This window comes from Schistocerca piceifrons, chromosome 3, assembly GCF_021461385.2.
Source record: "Schistocerca piceifrons isolate TAMUIC-IGC-003096 chromosome 3, iqSchPice1.1, whole genome shotgun sequence".
Taxonomy (NCBI): domain Eukaryota; kingdom Metazoa; phylum Arthropoda; class Insecta; order Orthoptera; family Acrididae; genus Schistocerca; species Schistocerca piceifrons.
The window spans coordinates 842327067-842353621 of record NC_060140.1 but is presented as its reverse complement, the minus strand read 5'-3'; the positions used below and the strand labels follow the sequence as shown (position 1 = coordinate 842353621).

The window sequence follows — 26555 nt, the reverse complement described above, 5'->3', positions numbered from 1 at the left end:
GCTACAATGTCGTAGGGAGCCCATATGTTCGTTCGTGTAAAACATTAAAAGATCTTACATTAAGTCATAAAAGAAACAAGACGTCAGAGGATACTCCAAGAGCATCGGAATTTCGTGACCCATACTAAAATGTGCACATTTAAAGTGCACATTCGTATGAACAGATTCCCAGTGAAGTAGGCCACGACCTCATATTAAGTTTTCAATGTGGTTTTCGGGATGTAAATTTTCTTGGAGTACCAGTACTGTGTTATTTCATGTTTGGGTCTTTATTATGGCATAATGCCATATGTGCTATAAGTTGAAAATGCGTACTTGAAATGAAACGAACAGTGTGTGGAATTAAACACTTTGTTTCAAATATATTGTCTGCCTCAGTGGAAAAGATTAATAAAAGAAAATTTCTTTCGCAAACCGACAAAAATAACTTCATTGTTCTGCAAGGCAACTAATGCTTCACTGTCAGAAAGGTGGAAATAAAATAAAGTCTGCAACTAACAACACATTTTAGCTTTCCGTAAATATGTGAATGTATTTTAATTCACTTGATAGCTCCCAACCAAAGAAATATGTTTTGTTTTCATTTGACGTGAGAGCAGTAAATGAAGAGGAAGCAGCAGAATCACTGAATGTAAACACGGGTCACGTGTAGACTACCCACTATCCCACTATAACTCAGACTGCCCTGTGCATCAGCCCCGGATCTATGATATTTCCGAACCGGGGCAATACCCCGCTACTCCCTTGAGCGTTTGAGATGGGGGAGGGAATGTTCATTTTGTAGCGCACATCTTTCTGAAGAGTCTGATGCACAAAACATGTGTGTTCGAGGATATGTAACACATATTATTTGGTTGAAAGTGTGCCAAAGTGTAATGCCTTGCCTCCTCACACAGCATTCTTCTATCGTATGTCACTGTACTTCGTTCTGTGGAATTGAAACGTGTATATTTTGTAATGGATGCCATCAAACCATGACAGGACAGTGGAAATTAAAATGTCCTGCGCTGCCTCTCCTGCTTACAGTCGGCCGATCTGACATCCTGTCCTTGTTTTTTTTTAAGAACTCTTCAGATAATTTGCACTCTTTATTTCTTATCAGTTAACAAATTGCTACTTTGTGTGACATAAAATTAAATATAGGATACATAAATCCAGTAAAGACATGGAGACAAGCAAGGCAATACACATTTCTTCAATCCTTAGCTCCTAGATTTTTCTCTCTCTAATCTTGCTACAGCTTTACATGGCGTGCTTTCCTTTCTGCGAAAGGATCTATTACTTCACCAAAGTTTGTCAAACATTTTGCTACATGGAAAGTTGAAATGTCATTGTCCAATATTGAAAAAGCTGTTAATACAAATAGGACCCCAAGACGTGTGGTTGCACGATCTGATTATGTCTATTTTGTCGCTGTCTGCTACATAAAACAAAATAGGTCTTTCTAATTCTGCGACAATTGTAAGACACATCAAATAAACGAGACTGTTTAGGCACAAACGGTCTTTTTTGTAATGACAGAATATAATTCACAAAGTACCAATATCAAATGCCTATAAATAGGCCTACTACAAGCAAAAAGCTTTATGTTAGGAAACAGTTTCACACTTCATTCATATGCTCCAGTTGCTCAAGCATGAGACCGAAAAGTAGTAGTACGAAATTTTTATACAAACTTGGAATTGTCATACTGTTCCATAATTTGTGTGATGTCCCCGTTTCTTCTCCTTCCTCGTTCTAACAAGCACTCTTGCTATCAATACCAGAGAAGGAAAGTTGCTACTCACCATATAGCGGAGATGCAGAGTCGTGATAGGCACAACAAAAAGATCCACACAATTGAAGCTTTTGGCCATTAAGGCCTTTGTCAGTAGTAGACAGACAGACAGACACACACACACACACACACACACACACACACACACACACACACACACACACGTAAACGCAGCTTGCACACACATCTGCAGTCTCAAAGAGCTGTGTGGTTTCAGCTCTCTGAGACTGCAGATGTGTGTGCAAGTTGCGTTTACGTGTGTGTGTATGTGTGTCTACTGCTGACAAAGGCCTTAATGGCCAAAAGCTTCAATTGTGTGAATCTTTTTGTTGTGCCTATCGCGACTCATCATCTCCGCTATATGGCGAGTAGTAACTTTCTTTTGTGGCGGTGTTCGCAGCGACAAACAATTCGCTGTAGAAACGGCTTACGAAGTCACCGCCACACTTTTAATAGCGGGCCGACCGGTCCGCTGGAACAGTGAACAGAAAGATGAAAACCCAAACACTCTGATTAAATAAAAGTTGGTACTTATCTTTATTACGAAGATACAGAAACACGGTAGTGAACTCCGTGTCTACAGAAATCTGTCTAGTTCGAGTCGGAGCGGCTAGGTCAGCGTCGGCTGACTACAAACAACAACTCTGCTGCGATGAACACACAACTGACTAGCAAGTACACAATTCGGTGGCGAGTATACAACTGAGCGGCGAATCCAGAACTGTCCTAGCGCTCGCGGCTCCAGCGCTTAAGAAGCCAGAAGCCAGAAGCCAGCGGTGGCGCGCGCAGACTTGCAGCGATTTGCTGTCTCGCTGGCGCTGCTTATGCGGACGGCGTCCGGACTTTGATGCTGCCAACCTTTTGGCAGCGGGCTCGGGTGGCATTACTGGCTAGGATATAACACGTTCCTTCTCTGGTATTGTTACATTCCATCCTGGATTTTCCATTGTTTGAGTCTTGTTATCACTAATTCTGTAACTATTCCTGCCAATGTTGAAGCTTATCTGCAGGTTAACTTCACTAAATCTGCCAGAATCACTGGTTTAGTTATCCCATGATTATTCTCCAGTTAGGCGTTGTTACATGTTTGTACAATGCTTTTTCTGCACTTCTTCCAGAATAGAACTTACAAGTGGCTGCTAGCCGGGGACTGTACAACTCACCCTTACTAGTATAGTGATCCGGCCAAAAATTTTCTGTCAAACTTTCATTTCCTTGGATACACCGAGAAGGTAATACGTAATCTTTCTTACCTGTTATTTGTTTATTTCCACTCCTGTAGTCTGAATCTATGGATTTCGCTAGTAATTATAACATTGCTCATCATTCGCAAATCCAATCAACCACACAATCAGACAACAGTTGAATTCATCTGTTCGGCCTTACTCCACTCAGCTTGTATAGCCCCTTTTGTCTGTAAGAAAGTTTGTTTCTATATGCGACGAGGATTCCCCTGACAGAGACATCATGTATACTATGCAAGCATTCCCAAATCAACTTACGATTCATTCAGAAATCAACTTAGAATGTGTTCAAAAATCGACAGGAATGGGTTTCAAAGTCATACGAATAACCAATAGACTAACGTGCGCTGGGTGCTATTCGCTTTGTGAAACAAAGTCTTTTCACTCAAAAATATGTGATCTATCCATCTAATCTTCAGCATTCTTCTGTAGCACCACATTTCGAAAGCTTCTATTCTCTTCTTGTCCAAACTATTTATCATCCATTTTTCACTTCCATACATGGCTACACTCCATACAAATACTTTCAGAAACGGCTTCCTGACACTTAAATCTATACCCGATGTTAACAAATTTCTCTTCTTCAGAAACGCTTTCCTTGCCAGTCTACATTTTATATCCTCTCTACTTCGACCATCATAGTTATTTTGCTCCCCAAATAGCAAAACTCCTATACTACTTTAAGTTTCTCATTTCCTAATCTAATTCCCTCAGCATCACCCGACTTAATTCGACTACATTCCATTATCCTTGTTTTGCTTTTGTTGATGTTCATCTTATATCCTCCTTCCAAGACACTGTCCATGTTCCGTTCAACTGCTCTTACAAATCCTTTGCTGTCTCTGACAGAACTACAATATCATTGGCGACCTCAAAGTTTTTATTTCTTCTCCATGGATTTTAATACCTACTCCGAATTTTTCTTTTGTTTCCTTTACTGCTTGCTCAATATACAGATTGAATAACATCGGGGAGAGGCTACAACCCTGTCTTACTCCCTTCCCAACCACTGCTTCCCTTTCATGTCCCTCAACTCTTAAATTGCCATCTGGTTTCTGTACAAATTGTAAATAGCCTTTCACTCCCTGTATTTTACCCCTGCCACCTTTAGAATTTGAAAGAGAGTATTCCAGTCAACATTGTCAAAAGCTTTCTCTAAGTCTACAAATGCTAGAAACGTAGGTTTGCCTTTCCTTAATCTTTCTTCTAAGATAAGTCGTAAGGTCAGTATTGCCTCACGTGTTCCAGTGTTTCTACAGAATCCAAACTGATCTTCCCCGAGGTTGGCTTCTACTAGTTTTTCCATTCGTCTGTAAAGAATTCGTGTTAGTATTTTGCAGCTGTGTCTTATTAAACTGATAGTTCGGTAATTTTCACATCTGTCAACACCTGCTTTCTTTGGGATTGGAATTATTATATTCTTCTTGAAGTCTGAGGGTATTTCGCCTGTTTCATACATCTTGCTCACCAGATGGTAGAGTTTTGTCAGGACTGGCTTTCCCAAGGCCGTCAGTAGTTCCAATGGAATGTTGTCTACTCCGGGGGCCTTATTTCGACTCAGGTCTTTCAGTGCTCTGTCAAACTCTTCACGCAGTATCGTATCTCCCATTTGATCTTCATCTACATCCTCTTCCATTTCCTTAATATTGTCCTCAAGTACATCGCCCTTGTATACAGCCTCTATATACTCCTTCCACCTTTCTGCTTTCCCTTCTTTGCTTAGAACTGGGTTTCCATCTGAGTTCTTGATATTCATGCAAGTGGGTCTCTTTTCTCCAAAGGTCTCTTTAATTTTCCTGTACGCAGTATCTATCTTACCTCTCGTGAAATAAGCCTCTACATCCTTACATTTGTCCTCTAGCCATCCCTACTTAGCCATTTTGCACTTCCTGTCGATCTCATTTTTCAGACGTTTGTATTCCTTTTTGCCTGCTTCATTTACTGCATTTTTATATTTTCTCCTTTCATCAATTAAATTCAATATTTTTTTCTGTTACCCAAGGATTTCTACTAGCCCTCGTCTTTTTACCTACTTGATCCTCTGCTGCCTTCACTACTTCAACTCTCAGAGCTACCCATTCTTCTTCTACTGTATTTCTTTCCCCCATTCCTGTGAATTGTTCCCTTAGGCTCTCCCTGAAACTCTTTACAACCTCTGGTTCTGTCAGTTTATCCAGGTCCCATCTCATTAAATTACCACCTTTTTGCAGTTTCTTCAGTTTTAATCTACAGTTCATAACCAATAGATTGTGGTCAGAGTCCACATCTGCCCCTGGAAATGTCTTACAATTTAAAACCTGGTTCCTGAATCTCTGTCTTACCATTATATAACCTATCTGATACCTTCTAGTATCTCCAGGATTCTTCCATGTATACAACCTTTTATGATTCTTGAACCAAGTGTTGACTATAATTAAGTTATGTCCTATGCAAAATTCTACCAGACGGCTTCCTCTTTCATTTCTTACCCCCAATCCATATTCACCTACTATGTTTTCTTCTCTCCCTTTTCCTACTCTCGAATTCCAGTCACCCACGACTATTAAATTTTCATCTCCCTTCACTACCTGAATAATTTCTTTTATCTCAACATACATTTCAGCAATCTCTTCGTCATCTGCAGAGTTAGTTGGCATATAAACTTGTACTATTGTAGTAGGCGTGGGCTTCGTGTCTATCTTGGCCACAATAATGTATTCACTATGCTGTTTGTAATAGCTTACCCGCACACCAATCTTTTTTATTCATTATTAAACCTACTCCTGCATTATGCCTATTTGATTTTGTATTTATAACCCTGTATTCACCGGACCAAATGTCTTGTTCCTCCTGCCACCGAACTTCACTAATGCCCGCTATATCTAACTTTAACCTATCCATTTCCCTTTTTAAATTTTCTAACCTACCGGCCCGATTAAGAGATCTGACACTCCACACTCCGATCCATAGAACGCCAGTTTTCTTTCTCCTGATAATGATGTCCTCTTGAGTAGTCCCTGCCCGGAGATCTGAATGGGGAACTATTTTACCTCTGGAATATTTTACCCAAGAGGACGCAATCATCATTTAACCATACAGTAATGCTGCATGCCCTCGGGAAAAATTACGGCTGTAGTTTCCCCTTGCTTTCAGCCGTTCGCAGTACCAGGACAGCAAGGGCGTTTTGGTTAGTGTTACAAGGCCAGATCAGTCAATTATCCAGACTGTTGGCCCTGCAACTACCGAAAAGGCTGCTGCCCCTCTTCAGGAACCACACATTTGTTTGGCCTCTCAACAGATACCCCTCCGTTGTGGTTGCACCTATGGTACGGCCATTTGTATCGCTGAGGCACGTAAGCCTCCCCACCAACGGCAAGGTCCATGATTCATGGTGGGAGGAGCTGTGTTAGTATTCTGAAGAATATATAAGGTGTAAAACTACTGAATATTTAAGTTCGTAGAGTTATTACGAGAGAGAAAAAAAAGGAACGCTTTTGCTATGTGACGTAGGGGTACACCACTTCTCCGCTAGGGGTCCTTTAAGGGTTTGATGCTCAACTTCCCTTATGTCAACGTTGATAGCTGTTTTGATTGCCTCATATGCAAAGCGTTGACATTCCAATCTGATGTGCAACACAATTACATCTTACTGTTTGGAAGACTATGTTTTAATCACTGCTAACAGTGGCCACATCCCTGGATAAACAATTGTGTTCAAGGAGAACCAATATGCAACGGCCAGCAGCAAGAAGCCTGTATGCAGAAAAATTTCCAGGAGGAGGTTAACAAATTGTGTCACATTTCAAAGACTTGATGGCTGTCGTAATGAAACAGGATCCCTTAGAACAGACCAACGGGATACTGGCAGACTTGTGTCACAGAGAACTGTGGACAACATCACCAGCACCAGCACATGATCCATAGTCAAGGAACTAAATTCCTCCAATGCCAATGCATGGAACATTCTGTATGAAACTAGTATGCATCCACTTAAGTCTCAGCAGGTACAAGACCTATCAGCCGATGACTTCCCCCAGTGCATGGAATCTTACCAATGGAATCTACACCAAATCGTAAACATCCCTTTCACCCAAACAAGATACTTCAGTCCATGAAGTAGTACCGGAAATGTTGGAAGATGCCCCTCTAGCAATCATGCAAGAAATTTGTACCTACTTTTGCTTTTTCTTTTGTTCGCTTTTTAATCCTTTAAAGATAAATACTGAGATTGTCAAAGCAAGTAATTGCAATGACGTGACAGAATTCAAATTACAATTACACTCGATCAAAAGAGTCAATATCTTTTACAAAAAGCTCCAGCTGGTTCACAAAATAAACAAATGACTGTTCAAGAAATGACATAATTATTCTATACTAACATTTGAAGAGATGGGACCATCAAATATTCAATAAAAGAACTTTCTATGATTTCACTTACCATGGCCTGGAGATCCATCTGAGGGTTCCAGTCTGAGTCATAAATGATTACCACATCTGCTGTTGCTAAGTTAATACCCAGACCACCAGCTCGGGTGGACAACATAAAGATGAATTTCTCACTGCCAGGGGCATTGTACTCATTTATCTGCCTCTGACGATCTTCGTGTGGGGTCTGTCCATCAAGCCTGCAATACTACAAATAGTTTCAAGAATTATTGGTAACAAATAATTAAGATGGTAATATCAGTCTTACCACATAACAAAATGCAAAAGGTCAATAATAATAATAATAATAATAATAATAATAATAATAATAATAATAATTGCTACTAGGGAATGGTACTCAATTTTATATTGAGTCAGTATACAAGTGACAAACTGACTTCGCAAGATCTGTCTAACATAGAATGAGTGTCATGGCATTAATTTTTATTTCTTATAACAGAAGGAAAAACTGGATGTGATTTAGTGTCAAAGTGATCAATTTTAGGCAACAGCCTTCTTTCCCAGGGCTATTTGAACTTCTTATTAAATAACCATTCGTAACTTGATTACTAAAGATGTAAAAGGACAGGTGGATTCCTTCTACTCTCCTTACAACATATGTTTTCTTGTCAGGTTGGTTTAAATGGCTCTGAGCACTATGGGACTTAACAGCTATGGTCATCAGTCCCCTAGAACTTAGAACTACTTAAACCTAACTAACCTAAGGACATCACACAACACCCAGTTATCACGAGGCAGAGAAAATCCCTGACCCCGCCGGGAATCGAACCCAGGAACCCGGGCGTGGGAAGCGAGAACGCTACCGCACGACCACGTTTCTTGTCAGTATTCACACACATACCACAAGTGAAATTCCATCAAGACATTAAAATTTCTGACACCAAAATCAGAAGAATTTCTGTACATGAGTAATACAGTTTTTCAAAATATCAACGCCTTGAGCCGTTGAATGTGATCAGTCTTCTCTTTCCCAAGCTGGGACTGCTGTTTTATTCAACAAATCCAGAAAAAATAAAAATGAGTTTAAGATGAACTGGGGCACACACTTTCAGGTGGGGAAGGGTAAGAAGAGGAAAGAAGAAAGGGTTTAACATACTGTCAACAATGAAGTCATTAGACAACATGGAGTACAAGCTCTGATTACGAACAGGTGGGGAAGGAAATCAGCCATGTCCTTTCAAAGGAACCATCTCCGAATTTGCCTGGAATGACTTAGGGAAATCACAGGAAACCTAAATCTGGATTGGGAACTGAACTGTCGTCCTCTCGAATGCAAGGACAGAGCACTAACCATTGTGCCACATCACTTGGTTTGTGTGTGTTTTTTGTATTCCCACCAACCTTAACTGTCAAATAATTTGCAGTACGAATGAAGTAGCCATAGCTGTATGCTGTTTCAACGCATTGATACATAATTTGTAGCAATAGTCATCGTTATTGAATGTGCCACAACATAGGGAAATTTCTGTTCAGTTTCCCTTAAACATTCGTTAACTCTGTGAGTTAAATTTGATTTTGAAGACATTCCATATGAACACAAGGCACAGGACTTGTGCTCTACTTGCACCACCACCACCACCACCACCACCACCACCACCTTTGAAACGGCTCAAGTTAAAGGGTGCACAAAGTTCAAACAACTGTGTAAAAATTCTAAAAATCAGATATTCAGTCTTTTTTCTCAATGAAACTTATAGAACAGATGGTACCTATGAGGGGTGTTCAATACATCATGCAACACATTTTTTTCTCTGACAGCAGGTTAGTTTTATTCAGGATTCCGATACACCATATTATTCCTCATTCTTTTGTCTACAAAACTCTTATTTTTCAAGATAAGCTCTGATCAATGCAGCGGCCTTACGCCACCCTACTGGAATGGAGTGTATGTCCACATGGTACCGCTGGAGCCAGTGCCTTGGTGCATCAATAATCTACCCATCTTCCACATACCACTGCCTGCAGAGGGCATTCTTCATTCGGCCAAATAGCTGGAGTCGGAAGGTGTGAGATCCACGTTGTAAGGTGGATGAGGAATAACAGTCCAATGAATTTTGTGAGCTCCTTTCAGGTCCGCAGACTTGCACAAGGCCTTGCGTTGTCATGGAGAAGGAGAAGCTTATTTGCATTTTTGTGACGACGAACATGCTGAAGCCATTTCTTCAATTTCCTGCGGGTAGCACGATACACTTCGGAGATGAATGTTGCTCCATGAGGGAAGACATCAAACAGAACAATTCTTTCAGAGTCCCAGAAGTCCACCAATATGAAGTTACTGGCTGAGGTTGAGGCTTTGAACTTTTTCTTAAGAGATGAGGTGGTGTTATGCCACTCCATGGACTGCCATTTTGTTTCCGGTTTGAAGTGATGAACCTATGTTTCATCACTGTGACAATAAAAATTTGTCATAATCAGCCCCGTAATGCGTAAGCATTCTGCACAGGTGGTCCTTCGTTGCTTGTTATGGTCTTCTGTTAGATGCCGAGGAACCCAATGAGCACACACCTTCGAGTACCCCAACTGGTGGACGAGTGTTTTTACATTGTCAACAGACGTCCAGTCAAGCAGCGAGTTGTTTGATTGTGATCCATCAATCATCCTGGATGTGAGTGTCTGCACGTTCCAATATTGCAAAGGGCACAGCTGTGTGCAGCCAGTTGGCATGTAGATCGGACACGTATGTGTGACCTTTTTGTGATGACGACGGATGCCTTGCTGAATGACTCACCATACTTTTGTTCACTGCCAGGTCTCCATAGACATTCTACTAGTGCCTATGAATATTTGCGATGCTCTGGTTTTCTGCTTGAAACCCACCTGCATTACAGACCCCATCGTCTATCAGAACTTCATGAAACCATAAAGGCTGATGTGGGAATATTCACGATGGCCCATGAGAAATTTTCAACCAAAATTGGCCGAGAAGAAAAGAAAAAGAAATTTGTTGCATTACTTACTGAATGCCCTCTGTATATCCCTATAAAAGAAACAATATCAGATCAATGCTAATGCACGCATGGGAAGTATGGTGATTTTCTGCCTTTTTTCCATAGAATGATAGGAAAGTGAAGAGAATGTTTGACGAGTTTATTGCTAGTTACCTCACACATCAAGAACCAAACAGTATCAAGTTATAAGGTTATCGTTAAACTTTCTGGAGCTTGTCGCACTATTTAAATATTCAGGAGTATTCTACAGTACTCCTTCAGTATTTATTAAGCAGACATGCCAGCAGAAATCTAATAAGGCACACATTGCTAGATGGATATAACCAATATGAAAGTGTAAGAAGGATGACTGGAGAATTTAAGTGAGAAACTATGGAAGAAATGAGACACTATTCTTGTAAAAAAAAAAAAATCTGGAATTCGGTATCTGAGGAAAACTGTTGGACAGTTTTCTGCCAGCACATTTATCTTATACAGATAGCAAGGGCATAAGACAACAAAGATTAGAGTATGGACAGAGGCATGAAGTCAGTCAGTGTTCTATTGATAAATGTGTGAATGGAATGACAGAAAACTTGTTGATATGAAGTACACTCTGGGATGTGGTGTAAAATGGCTTGCAGTGGATGTGCTGATATAAAACAAAATAGTGTAAGGAAGAAGTGCTGCACATAAGTAAACAGTACACTGGTTCAATTCAAATTCGCACGATTTACAAGGGCAACAAGTCAGTTACATTACAACTCAAAACGCACAAAAGTGAAAAAAATTCCAACAGAAGTGAATTCCATGCATCATGTGAGACAATTTGACCACACTGCAGGAAAATCCCCATGCACTCTATCTCTCAAACAAACTTAGAACAAAAAGAAGATAAGTTATAACAAACTGAGAGAGCTTATGTGTACTGTGTACACCCTCTGGTTGTATCTACTTTGCCCAGTTGTTCAATACTTTTATTCCTTAAAAAGCAACATGCAATTATGGCTTCAACAGAAACCAAAGAAAGTATATTGTGATTGCTGCCTTTTACTACGCTCTTAACTATCTCTAAAGCTTATATTTTTTATTTTGCTCTTTAGATTTCTTTTATTATTGTGAATTTACAGTAGCAATATGAATATGTTTCAAGTGCCACAAAATCTTAATCATAATTATTACCTGAAGAAACTTCACTCACCATGTATCCTCTCCAAAGGCAATAATCTTCAAGGATGTCCAGCATTCGAGTCATCTGGCTGAAGATTAGAACTCTTGACTCCTGCTGCTGCAGCTTCGGCAACAGCTTGTCAAGAATCACCATCTTGCCGCAGTTATACACCTGCATCAATATGTTTTACATGACTCACTGTGAACTACTATATTCCAACTAATATTAAAATAGTCACTGTGTTGGATACATTATTATTGGTTCAGGATGATTCAAATACAATTATTACTGCAGCGAGACATTACGGAAAGAAAAGGCTGACTCTGCAGTCTATAGATGAGGAGGAACGAGACCTCACTTCCACTTCAGATTTTTCTATGATGAAAAAATCTACTACAGCACTGAGTCAGTTTTGTAAGACCAAATGAGAAGGCGATCCAAAAATAGGTACAACAAAATCAAGCAGAAGTAACCAAAGTGGCATCAAATTGAAAGGCTGGGAGCTACATGACAGTGCACAAGGGCCTAGCACTGTCTTCTCTTGTGTGACTGGGAACACCAGTTTTTCCTACAGGTTCTTTCACCTCTGGCAATGACTGATTAATAATAGGTGTGGCTGTGAAATGGGTGATTCTGAAACCTCCAACAATGATACAAATTTATTCAGTGATATAAAAGGTATACAACACAAATTTATAATGCCACCAATTTAAAATGACATTAAGTGGGTAGCCACCATTTTCCTTCACACACACAAGTCAGGTTTTATATGGAAGTTAGACGTCACAGCTTGCAGAATTGATACTGGAATTTGATTATTTTTTTCACAAATTTGATCTTTCAGTTCCTAGGTAGTGTGTGGTTGGTCACACTAGAAGATCTGAGATTTAAAATGAGCCCAAAGCAAGAAATCACACACTGAAAGGTCAGGGAATCCTGGAGGCCAGGAAATGTCCCTATCTTGGAGATGGAATGACAGGGAAAGATATTCTGATGCAATTTGGTGGCATGCCGCGAGGTGTGGCATGTGGCCCCGTCTTGTTGGAAGAATGTGTTTGCAGTTACAGGAAGATCAGCAACCTGTCACACTGGTAAATGGTTCAACATGTGAACATAACATTCTCTATTCACAGTACCAGCATTGTTGCAACAGTCTTAAAAAAATAATTAAATAAAAAAATAAGTTTAAGGATGGCCTATTATTCCAAATGATGATATGCTGCACCACACTATCACTTACTGGCTGTGAAGTGGTGTTTCATAAAGCATTTCAGGATTTTCACGTGACCAGTGTCTAAAGCTTTGCTTGTTAACAAAGCCTGACACATAAAAGTTGGCCCCGTTGCACATTATCAGGTTGTTACACAGGACTGGACTCATGAGTTCCAGCAGTTCCCAGCAAAACCATATTCTCTATGGGAGGACGACCTCTTATGTCTTCCTTATATGATGATTGTTCAATACAATGTCTATTCAGAAGATGTCGAGTCCTGACCACTCAAAGTCTGTAAATGTTATTCAACTGACAAACACACAAAATGTTCGAACTAAGTACGCCTGCCACTGCAGCTCCGGCATCTCAGTGGCAGTGGTGTAATCATTCATGGCACGACCCTCATGCCACAGTGGCAGCTATAGGAAACGCAGCGGCGTGACTGGCGGCATGCGTATTTGAAAGTGTGGCCGACTGGATAGCGACCAATACCAGAAACCGTTTTCAGTTTTTACTATCTGAATTTCGTACAGATGGTGTTGCAGTTCCTTGTTCAACATTGCAATCTAATTTGCCGATTTCCAGCACATGCTTGCGAGCAGAACACATAGGACTTTGGCTGAAGGCTTCTTCCAATCTTGTAATATTCTTCTGTGCGCACATGCATTTTGCAACTGCACCCCTCTTTTACACTGTATCTCCCATTTACTCGAAGTTCTGTACTCACACTTTGACAGCAACTGCCGATAGGACTGGGGCACGACAGGCAATACTGTAATGAACATGAAATACGTGCTGTACGGCAATGTAGCTGTCATTGTTTTTGTAAAATGCCTTCATGTCAGCAGCACATTGTTCGCCTAGCATAACACGCCATGTCAGGGTTGCTGAGGTAATAAGTTCAAAGGTCAGAAGGTAATGACAACAGGACCAGCCCTTGTAAAATAGTGTGGCATTCAAATCAACTTTCAAGATGAGAATAGCTATGTTTAAAATATTTGACTGCAACACTGAAACATGAAAAATTAATCAAAACTTCATATGCTGTTTACCAACCTCACTCACAAGCAAGAAAGTTAAAACTATTAACACTGCATTTGACTTAAAATACACTTTTACAATACTGATGCATTAATACAAAAAAGACTAACACAACAGGTCATGAAAATGTGGTTGGGTTATCACTTCTTCCTTGTAAATACAGAACTCCCTAACTAAAAACATGCAGAAAGTTAAAACTTAATGTAAAACTTTCATCCCCTTGGCAGATAAAATAAGATGGGAGACCAATTGATAATTGACTATCGCCCTCTTGCTGCAACAAAATAAAGATTCAGTAGACGCCCCAGAAAACAAATACCTGGTTCAATCTAAATTGATTAAAATTAAAATTTTAAAAACACAACTGAGATTCTGACTGTATGAAAGTATATCAGCAGCAAGAAAATCAATACTTTCACTATGTGATTAGCAATTATAATGTTACTGACAACTATGACACTAAAGTGGAGATACAACATACGGTTTTCTGAAATCGTTTAACCAAAGAAGGTGCAGTAAATATTCTAAAATTCAAATTGAGAATGACTTCATACACGAGTAACTTGGAAGTAAGAGACCCTCGGTGTCACAAAGCAGCTTTTCACTTAATAAATGCAAGTCTTCTGCTCCAGATAGTATACCAATTACACTCCTTTCAGAGTCTGCCAAAGAAATAACCGATTTTTTTTGCAATCGTATACAACCGCTCGCTCGATGAAAGATTCTTACCTCAAGACAGGAGAGTTTCACAGGTCATGCCAATACTCAAGAAAGGAAATAGGAGTAAACTGCTGAATTACAGACCCATATCACTGATATAAATTTGCAATAAGATCTTGGAACATGTACTGTGTTTGAACATTATTAAATACCCCAAGAAAAACCATCCATTGACATATAGCCAGCAGAATTCAGAAAATATTGTTCTTGTGAAATACAACTGGCTTTTTATTCACATGAAGTAATGAATGCCATCGACAGGGGATCCCAAGTTTATTCCACATTCCTAGATTTCCAGAAAACTTTCGACACAGTTCCTTATAAGCAGCATCTACTACATTTGTATGCCTATTGCGACAGCAAGCACTACCTAGTATGTTCCAAAATGCTGTGCATAAGAACAGGATTCTTCTGGCGATCATAAGTTGGGTTCTATTGGTGACGGCAAGGTAGGGTCAAGTGTTTTGGATAGCCCTTAGGCTATGGACCATTTGTATACCAAACAGAACGATTGTCTCAGTGTCACTATCATAGAGCATAGGGTCAAAGTATATATATTACACACTTCCTCCTGCTTAGGCAAATGGCAATCCCCCCCCCCCCCCCCTTCCATCTGACGTAGTCTACAGTGAGGCTTATGGAGGCACCGTTAGTTCATGGGTGGTTCTTTAGAAAATGCCCCACAAAGTTTTTTTTTCCCTTTTTTTGGCACCAAAACTGGGCCATGGATTCCAAGATGGCTAAGCATTTTAAAGCTATAGTCCCAACATCCTGATCTCAAAACAAAACTGAAAATTTTCTCAATATCTTTATCAGTTTTTGAGATACAGAGGTTCAAAGTTAACCTACTTCTACATTTAAAATCCAGTGTAAGGTGAAATGTAAGTTCAAGACTTACACACTACTTAAACTAACTTATGCTAAGGACAACACACACACACATGCCAGAGGGAGGACTCGAACCTCCAGCGGGAGGGGTCACGCAGTTCGTGACATGGGGCCTCTAACCGCACGGCAAAATGTAAGTGATAGATAACCACAGCAAAACACGCACTTCACAAAAATCATGAACTAAGCAAAGCAAATTGTGTAATATTCTCAGGAATGCCTGTCATGGTTATCACATACAGCACATTTGGCAAAAAAATTATCAGCCTGCATTTGCTATGGCAATTTCTGCCAAAGCAACCAACATCCACACAAGGAAAGTAGTAAATCATACGTACTTCGAATTTGTGGTGTGAAACGACAGTATCTCTTTTTTTTTGGGGGGGGGGGGGGGGGGGGGGGGGACGACGACAGGAAACACGAGAAGAATGATAATCTTATGGAAAAAAAATATACATAAATGTGTCTAAAGAATGGTGAAGAGTGCCTTATTAAAGGGTATGAATACATAATGTCTTCTATCCCTGCTGATATGCAAACTAACTCTTTTTACAAGAAACAAATCTGATCATTTTCATTAAATAATTTCCAGTATATGTAGAGTACTAGGAACAAAGGGAAATTCACACTTGCTACCCATCTGATTGCCTACTGCTCTTTGCCTAAACTCCACCTAACATCTTGAGAAAACTGTAACACTAAATGGGTAACTGACAATTCATACTGCATCACAAGCTTTTATCAAATGAAAAATAAAATATGTGTATGTAAGTGTGTGTTTTCCACATCCCCTCATAATACACTGGACCGATTTCCACTAAACTTGATGTACACATCCCTTACTGTCGGGCAACAACTGCTGTGTGGGTAGGAACCATCTCCCTATCATAGTTCAGGAGATATGACATCGTAAACAATGAGATGCATGAACAACTACTGCATCGTGCACAAGATTTAAATTTATTACTTCTGCGCTACTAACTGTAATCGCAATAAATTTCGCTGGCAGTATCCATATAAGCCGCTAAATGCACCTACAAAAGTATGTTGTGATACCATACATAGTTCAGGAGATATGACATTGTAAACCTGAGCTTCATGAAAATGTGCCGCATCGTGCAGAAAGTTTTAGTACTTTATTCTTTAATGCTAATACACTCCTACAGTTAATAACTTAAGGAAATAGATGACACCTGACAACTTAACTGTGCAGTGCAAACAGATGCAGGCAAAAACAATAGCCTTCTATAACCTATGAAGAGGAGCTGCTATAGAGATGTTCGCAGTATCACACTGCACGCTTCCAATTTCCTGGAAATGTAACTAGAAATACTATTTATAATCAAGTTCAGAGTTAAATAAACATTAGAGAGAATTTATATTTTGCATACTGTTTCTCAACTTGGATACTGTACTTACATATCTGCATGTCATACATACTTCTTTGTATGACTGATTCATAATATCAAAAGTGTTTTCACGAATACACAGAACTGAAATTTTTTCAATGTTACACTACAAATACAGTTCATTTTTCATTTTTGTTTGTAATAGAAAATTGGCAAAATGAATACTGGGGCAAAACAAGGTTCGTCAGCTAGTACAAATATAACATGAGTTTAGCTCAAAACAAAAAGCTTGAAATTAGGCAAGATGAGCAAACTGTACCAAATGTTCGTCTGTTGTGAAAGGTGGTCCAGGTTCTGCACCATCGAACAAATATGGGTGATTGGAACATTTGCGCAGCTGCATCAGAATGTTCTGCAGTCGCATCTTTTCTATTTTTCCCGCACCATTCACAACATCTATATCTTTCATGAGGACCTTAGTATACCTAAATTACAAAAAAACATTAGGTTATGTACAGACAAAGTAATATACATTTAAAAAACAATAAAACTAAAGCAATGGCAAAGCTATCACAAATTATTTATACTGTGTCAGTATTTGTTAGGCACAATACTACATTTTAGCCTGCATTTCCTTACCACTCTCGTTGCATTTTACTCAGTCCTACATAAACTTTCACTTCTTTCTTGGGTTTCAGCCTCTTTTCCACTTCGCTCTTCAAGCGTCGCAGTAGGAATGGCCGCAGTACCTGTTGCATTTATGTCCAAAATGAACTTCACTGATTTGGGGTATTGCTACAATGTATGTGGACCAATAGAACAAAGGTGTTATTTTACTTACAGCATGCAACCGTTCCACAAGTGCATTGTCACCTAGAAAACTATTGGTGTCAAACCAAGAGTCAAAATCCTGAAAAGCAAAAAGAAAGGTATGCCCAGAAATAATTATTAAATATTTTATTCATAGCATACAGGCATACCGTATTTACTCAACTCTAAGCCGCACTTTTTTTTCCGGTTTTTGTAATCCAGCCTGCGGCTTAGAATCGAGTGCAAAGTATGCGGCAGTTCTGAAAAATGTTGGTAGGTGACGCCACAACTAACTTCTGCCGTTGAATATATGTAGTGCTACACAGGCATGTTTTGCAGGCACAAAGAGAAGTACTGGCGTGAAAACCTCTGTGCCAGTAAATAAAAAAAAAGGTGGAAGATGAGCTTTTTTCTCTGCCCCAAGTTTCGACCACTGCATTTTCGTACATTATCCAATGAAGTAAATACAAATTCCGTATTGTTCATCTTCGAATGTAACTGCATTTCAATGTACTACGAAAATCCGACTGGCAAAGACTGTTCGGGATGTTTGTCAAGGTGGTCAACTCTATGTTCTGAATTTTTTCCTACCTGTGAGAAGAGATGATGGCTAATAGGAACTTTTGTGAAAGCGCGCACAAAAGCAAGACATGCTGCGATCGGCGACAGGTTGTAAACACTCACTATCAGAATGCAACAAACAATGCATGACACAGTACAGTAATGCATTTTCAGCTTAGAGTGACGTAAACACCTATAACACAGAGAACGGCACTTGTATCAAAGAAAAATAAGCAATCGATTCAAACCAGACGAAGCATGTGAAAAAGGAAGGGTACCCGTATAAATACGGACCCGCCTGACGCATAGCAATGGCTATCTGGTAAAGCTTAACTGCTAAGCTCACGACTCGAACCAAACTACTGTAGCTGTATCGTCATTCATTCGACCTATATTCTGTCTCATATTACAATGGACCAACTTTGTTTCGATTTGGAGGCGCGGCCGAAAACTTTTCTCTCCCCTTGAATTTCGAGTCTCAAATTTCAGGTGCGGCTTAGATTCGGGAAAATTTTTTTCCTTGATTTCGAGTCTCATTTTTCAGGTGCGGCTTAGATTCGAGTAAATACGGTAAACACAATTACTCAACTTTTTTTAATCATTTCTCTGCTGCATGAGGACTACCATTAAATTACCAGTGCATGGAGATGAAAGTGACAGGTCCTTTAAAAATATGATTTGAAATTTCAAATAAAATATGATAAACAGGGTGTCAAAACTTCATAACTCTGGAATGATACAGAAATTTATTGAGATAACTTACAGAATCAGTAGATGTGTCATTTCATAGCAAACGACCTCCAATTTGTTTGTTTGTTCACTGCGACATGATAAATCATCAGGTCGCCTGCACATTGATGATGATGTCAAACAGCTTATGAAGATCTTTGCCCACAGTCCACAAAAATCAATGCAATGTGCGTCTTACCAGACTGGCATTCCACAAAAGACTTTGATGAGAATTGTGTAGACATTTACACTTGAATCCATAGATTTACAATGGCACAGCACATTAGTTATGCATATAAGGACACTTGTGGGGAGAGCTGTGGGGAAATGTTGCATCGGACAGAGGACAGCAAAAATCCGCATGCAACCTCGAAAGTGTTCATAACAGCCCCAAAGTTAGGGTGTTTTTTGCTCTTAACAAACTGAAAGTGTATGCACCTCTCTTCTTCATGGAGAAAACTGTCACTGGTATTGTGTATCTGGATATACTTGAAAACTTTTTAATTCTACAGATCATATATCGGAGGTGCTGAGTCACAGATAGGCACAACAAAAAAAATTCACACAATTAAAGCTTTCGGCCGTTAAGGCCTTTGTCAACAATACACACACACACACACACACACACACACACAAACAAACGAAACTCACACACTTACACAAACTGCAGTCTCAGACAACTGAAACCACACTGCGAGCAGCAGCACCAGTGCATGATGGGAGCGACGACTGACTGGGGTAAGGAGGAGGCTGGGGTGGGGAGGGGGAGGGGTAGTATGGCTGGGGTGGCGGAAAGTTAGGTGCTGCAGTTTAGACAGAGGGCACCTCTCTCCTGCCCTCCATCTAAACTGCAGCACTTCACTGTCCGCCACCCCCACCATACTGCCCCTCCCCCTCCCCACCCCAGCCTCCTCCTTACCCCAGTCAGTCGCCGCTCCCATCGTGCACTGGTGCTGCTGCTCGCAGTGTGGTTTCAGTTGTCTGAGACTGCAGTTTTGTGTAAGTGTGTGAGTTTCGTTTGTTTGTTTGTTTGTTTGTGTGTGTGTGTGTGTGTGTGTGTGTGTGTGTGTGTATTGTTGACAAAGGCCTTTAATGGCCAAAGCTATAATAGTGTGTATCCTTTTGTTGTGCCTATCTGCGACCCAGCATCTCCGATATATGGTGAGTGGCAACTTTTGCTTATCTAATATTGTTACATCCAATCCTGGATTCTACATTGTTTAATTCCACAGATCGATGAAGATGACCGAGATGGAATGGTTTACTAGCAGCAAGACGGTGCACCACCTCATTTCCTCATGAAAGTTCAAGGTTTACTCGATACTCGCTTCCCAGGTTGGTGGACTGGCAATGAAGCACCAATTGCATGCCACCTTGCTTCCCAGACTGGACACCACTCACTGGATATCTTTCTCTGAGGTTTCATTAGAGTTCGTGTACATGTTCCTCCCCAACCAAACAATGTAGCTAACATGAAAAATCAAATCTACACTGCCACTGCACAAGTTATGGCTGATTTGGTGCATTGAATGTGATAAGAAATCGATTACTGCCGGGATGTTTGCCACATCACAAATGGTACTCACATCAAACCAAAACGGCACTTGACACTTTCATGTAAAACTTGCGGTTGTTTGCCACAAAATGACACACCTATAGATTCTGTTTTGTAAGTTATCTCCATAAATTTCTATATCATTCCAAAGCCGTAAAGTTCTTTTTGACTCACCCTCTGTGTGTGTGTGTGTGTGTGTGTGTGTGTGTGTGTGTGTGTGTGTGAGAGAGAGAGAGAGAGAGAGAGAGAGAGAGAGAGAGAGAGAGAGAGAGAGAGGGGGGGGGGGAGGGTGGGGAGAGGTGGGAGACACGTCCAACAGAACAGACACTACACACACTGTGACTGAGTGGCCGTGAATATCAATATTCAACTTTGCCAACAGTGGCAATATTGGGGCACTGAAATATATCAGCGATCCGAGCTGAAAATTTGTTTCGGGCTGGGATTCGAACCTGGATGCCCCACTTCTGTAGAATGGTTGCCTTAACTGCCTGAGCCATCCAGGCACAGCTCCTAAATAACACAAATTTCCAACTCTTCACGCGCCAATGCAGTGTTGCTGTCCAAGTAACCCCTCAATTGCAGTGCGACCTGTACTCCCATGAAAGGAAATGAAACCTGATGTGCATTTGTAGTGAAGGACCCATATTTCACCTGCCCAGCATATATCTGTGTGTGTGTGTGTGTGTGTGTGTGTGTGTGTGTGTTCTGTCAGATTTAGATAGTGTTATAAGAGAAAAACAATGGAATATAATAAAGCATATAGTACATCCTTTACATTTGATACCAGCAATTCAGGGCCTGTATGAAAACACATCATTATTGTTGCAGCCACAGAGACAGTACCAGCAAAAAAAGGAGTGAGGCAATGAGTTAATTCATCCTCGTAACACTATTAATTTAATACCTACATCAATGACACTTTTTGCAGACAGAGTTAAGGTAAGCATAGTGTACAGATGAATGATTTGCCAGTATTAAAAGCACTTATTTACACCAACAACATTAAACTGATTTGTAGGAAAGGAATTGACCTGCAGGTATCTGCAATTTTCAACACAAACACTCAAAAAACTTTTTTGACATGTAAACACTTGACTTGAATCGAAATGGTCATTAACAATAAAAAAAACAGATCTCTCTCTCTCTCTCTCTCACACACACACACACACACACACACACACACACACACACAAATGCAACTCATAACATATACACACAGGACTGGAGAGAGAGAGAGAGAGAGAGAGAGAGAGAGAGAGAGAGAGAGGAGTGTGTGTGTGTGTGTGTGTGTGTGTGTGTGTGTGTGTGTGTGTGGGGTGGGTGGGGGGTGGGGGGTGCGTGCATCCATTTGATGAAGGCCTTACTGGCCAAAAGCTTTATTTGTGACAGTCTTTTTGTTGTGCCTATCTGTGACTCAGCATCTCCACTATATGGTGAGTAGCAACTTTAATTTTCATAATACAGTAAAAATATTTGACACTCACAGTAAAAAGAAATTATTATGATAATACAGCAGAAAAAAAAAATAAATTGATTATCTGAAGCATTTGATACCGATTTGCCAACTCACAATGATTTTTGCCTTTCAGCATAACCTATGCCTCGATCTACACTGTCACCGCAACATACATTCCAAAAAATAACAGCAACAAATGCAATATTGTCAGTGTTCTTTTATCTTCCTGTTTGCACATGTATGACATTACACACATCATTATATCACAGGACGATAATATACTTACATCTGCTGATGAGAATACTTCAGGAAGTAGAAAATTTAGCAAAGACCACAGCTCATGGAGATTATTTTGGAGAGGTGTTCCTGTCAACAGAAGCCTATTTGTCGTCTTGAATTCTCGTACAATTTCAGAAAGCTTTGACTTTTCATTTTTTATCCTATGAGCCTCATCTATAACCATGTAGCGCCAGTTAAACTTTTTGAAGACACCTTTTTCCTTAATAACCATCTCATATGATGTTACGCAGACATCCCACTCGCCTGGCATCAGCGTTTCACGTATAAAAGCATTCTGGAAGAACAATGGAAAGTTATGTTAATATACATATGATTTGAAGCTACTTTCTTTTGCTTATATCCAAAAATAGCTTGAAAGTAATCAATAAGGTAAAAGAAATTTATTTAGAATGTTTCCCTCTATGGTAAAAGTACTAGAATTTCTGCTGCGATAATTACCCTTGTTTCCTGATCACCAATTAAACATACTGCTCTAAGAGAAGGACACCATTTTTTAAATTCATTCATCCAGTTAGCTAAAGTTGATTTGGAACTATTACAATATGAGGACCAGGAATACTCCGATAATGCTTCATGTACCTGAAACAAGATGAAAAGAATATTTGAATTTTGAGTTGCTTACAGTAAAAGAGACAAAGGACATTTAAGGCATGTGCAGGACACTGGTACTAAGCCAAAAACACTACAGTTGGCTTAGGATAACATGCACTTCAATTATTGTCAAACTTGCCTTGTACTCTTTATAAGATATTATTTGCACAGAGGAAGGAAGGAACATTAGGATTTAATGCACTGTGTAGCTGAAGGATCTCACCGACAGACCCCCTCTGAATTTCTTCACACAGGGTTTGAAGTTCAGTGTCTGGACATCCGTTTCTTTAAGCAGGGGGAGAAACACACACACACACACACACACACACACACACACACACACACACAGAAATGTGTCTGTTCTTCAGATTGCAAGCATTAGTATCCTCAAATTCTGAATTGCTGCATGTTAAAAATGCATTCACATAAAACTGCAGATTGCATTAATATAGATTTCTTCTCCATTGCAGCTGCGAGCTGGAGTCTGAAAGTTTTGATAAATTTTTGACTTTCTGCTACATAATAGAAAGCATTTCTTCTGGACACAATTACATTACACCTTCTGTTACAATTTGTATATGTAAGGCAAGACTTCACATACGGTTAGTTGGGTTGTTTGGTTTAAATGGGAGGTGGGGGGTGGGAGACCAAACTGCTAGGCCATCAGTCCCTCATTCCGATTAAAATAATTCCTCAAGGGAGTGAGTAAAATAATCAAGGCGTACAAAACACAGCTGGAAGAAAGGACAAAACCACAAAAATGACAGAAGGGCAATGAACACTAAAACGGACAAGAAAACCAGAGAGACGCAAGAAACATGTAAAAGAGATCAAAACAAGAGAGCAGATTACCACAGCTGGCTGACCAGGAGAATAAAAAGAACCAGCAACTCTGCAACACATTAAAACCTCCACCCCAAAAGCATTAGGGTGGAGGACACAGAGGGACAAAGGACATGTGCAAAAACTTAGATCAAATGATAAGATCCACCCTCACGAATGAAACGTAAAACTAAAGCTGCTGTTGAGGCACTACAGCGAAGGTAGTGTGCTGGGAAAGTTAAAAGTTCACTGCAGAGCAGCTAAAAGTGAGCAGTCCAGCAAGAGGTGGACAACTGTCATTTATGAGCCACAGCGACACTGATGTGTGTCCTCCTACTGCAGGAGGTAACCATGCGTTAGCCAAGTATGGCCAATACGGAGCCGGCAGAGGACAACTGATTCCATGTGAGAGGACTGCATGGAAGACTTCCACACATTCCTTAATGACACACAGTCTGTTGTGCGTACTGTTATGCCATTCCGTCTCCCAAAGCTGAAAAACCCTGTGACATAAGACAGAACGCATGTCAGTTTCGAAGATGCCCATCTCCAGGAGCATTTTCTGTGTAGCTTGTTTGGCCAGCCTGTCGGCAAGTTCGTTGCTTGGGATTCTGATGTGTCCTGGGGTCCACACAAACACCACTGAACAATGGGACCGTTTCAGGGCATAGATGGACTTCTGAATGGATGCTACCTAAGGATGGTGAGGGTAGCACAGGTAGATAGCTTGTAGGTTGCTCAAGGAGTCAGTATACAGGAGAAATGACTTGCCAGGGCATGAGCAGATGTGCTCAAGAGCACGAGATATGGCCACCAGCTCTGGAGTGAGAACACTGCGGCCATCTGGCAAGCAATGCTGTTCGATATGTCCTCCATGAACACACGCAAAACCAGCGAACTGCCATTTCATGGCCCCGGTACATGTCGAGAATCGAGAGGAAGTGATAGCGGCAAGGGAGTCCTTAGGGCCATGCAAAAGGTCTAAAGAATCTGCGGCCTAGGTGTACACCATGGAGGTGTATGTGAATGAAGGAAGGACTCCAGTTCAGACAGAGTGGACTGGACATGATCCGCAATTGTAAGCCCTAACCTGGGCCGCCAATGCGCGAGATGAACCGCCGTGGTTGGGAAAATGAGACAGTAATTCAGATGAGCAGGAGAACTACGAATGCGTGCGAGGTAACTGGCGAGCAGTTGTGCACGCCTAACCTTCAATGGATGGACACTGGTCTCCAGACTCGTTCTAAAACTTCCTCTCGCTAGGCGAACGCCACAGAGGTGCACTGGGTCAAGTAAACGCAATGCTGAGAGCACTGCCAAATCGTAAACCAGACTCCCATAGTCAAGGCGGGATTGATCAAGGGCTTTGTAGAGCTGCAGCAGAGTAGAGCGATCTGCAGCCCAGTTGGTGTCGCTCAGGCAGTAGAGGGCATTAAGGTGCTGCCAGCGCTTCTGCTTAAGCTGACGAAAGTGAGGTAGCCAAGTCAATTGCTTTTCGAAAACCAGTCCTAAGAATCGATATGTCTCCACCTACAGTGAGTGGATCATAATTAAGTTAAAGTTCTGGTTCTGGATGAACGGTGCGATGCCGAAATAAATGCATGACACACGACTTTGCGGCTAAAAACTGGAAGTTATGGGCTAGAGCCCATGACTGCGCCTTGTGGATGGCTCCCTGTAGGCGCTGCTCAGCAACACCAGTACTGGAGGAGCAGTACGAAATGTAGAAGTCATCTGCATACAGAGAAGGTGAGACCGACGCCCTACAGTTGCTGCTAGACCGTTAATAGCCACTAGAAAGAGAGATACACTCAATATGAAGCCCTGCAGAATGCTGTTCTCCTAAATACAGGGGTAACTATGGGAGGCACCCACTTGGACACGGAAAGTACGGAGCGACAGGAAGTTTTGGATAAAAATCGGGAGTGGGCCCCAAGTCCCCACTCATACAATGTGGCAAGGATATGATGTCGCTTTACACAAGTCAAAAAAGACAGCAACCAGATGTTGGTGTTTGGAAAACGCTGTTTGGATGGCAGACTCGAGGGACACAAGATTATCAGTGGTAGAGCGACCATGGTGGAAGACGCCCTGACATGGAACCAGTAGGCCATGTGGCTCTTGGACAAACCCAACTGCTGACACACCAGACGTTGCAGCAGCTTGCAAAGAAAGTTGGTGAGGGTGATGGGCCGGTAGATATCCACATCAAGTGGGTTTTGACCAGGTTTGAGCACTGGAATGATGGTGCTCTCCCGCCACAGCGATGGAAAGACACCATTGCACCCGATCCGGTTGAAGATGCCAAGGAGATGTCACTTGTAGTCAGATGAGAGATGTTTAGTCATCTGACTGTGGATCCGATCCGGCACAGGAGCTGTGGCAGGGCAATGTGCAAGGGCGCCGAGGAGCTCCCACTCTGCAAATATGGTGTTATAGGGTTCACTGTGGCATGTAGTGAACGAGAGGACTTTCCTTTTCATCCGCAGTTTGAGGGTGTGAAAGGCTGGAGGTAGTTCTCCTATGCAGAGGCTCAAGCATAGTGCTCAGCAATCACTTTTGCGACAGTAAATAACACACCATTGATGTTAATGCCAGGGGCACCTGTTGGGGTCTGGTAGCCAAAGAGATGTCTGATCTTCATCCAGACTTGAGAAGGTAACGTATGGCATGCAATGATAGACACATACGTCTCCCAACACTCCTGTTTCCATTGTTTTATAAGCTGGCGAATGCAGGCATGGAGAAGCTTAAAGGCTATTAGGTGCTGTAAGGAAGGGAGCTGCATATGTCACTGCAGAGCTCGCCGATGCTCTTTAATTGCATCAGTGGCTTCCGGCGACCACCAAGGGACTGTCTTTCATCGGGGGCATCCAATGAAAGAACAAGACATCGCGTTTTCTGCCGCAGAAACGATCATTGTAGTGACCTGCTCAATGACAACATCGATGGCATCATGTGGGGGAGATTCAG

At 41.0% G+C, this 26555-nt stretch overlaps 1 protein-coding gene across 1 annotated transcript in view; it reads right to left on the bottom strand.

The window, feature by feature from the left end:
• The window catches only part of LOC124787849 (chromatin-remodeling complex ATPase chain Iswi-like), a 126602-nt gene that overhangs the window by 55864 nt on the left and 44183 nt on the right, over window positions 1-26555 (bottom strand). Inside the window, 8 exon segments of the mRNA XM_047254802.1 lie at window positions 7439-7633; window positions 11575-11715; window positions 17075-17240; window positions 17395-17504; window positions 17597-17665; window positions 22156-22443; window positions 22608-22696; window positions 22699-22748. Of these exon segments, the coding sequence (XP_047110758.1) occupies window positions 7439-7633; window positions 11575-11715; window positions 17075-17240; window positions 17395-17504; window positions 17597-17665; window positions 22156-22443; window positions 22608-22696; window positions 22699-22748 (1108 nt within the window).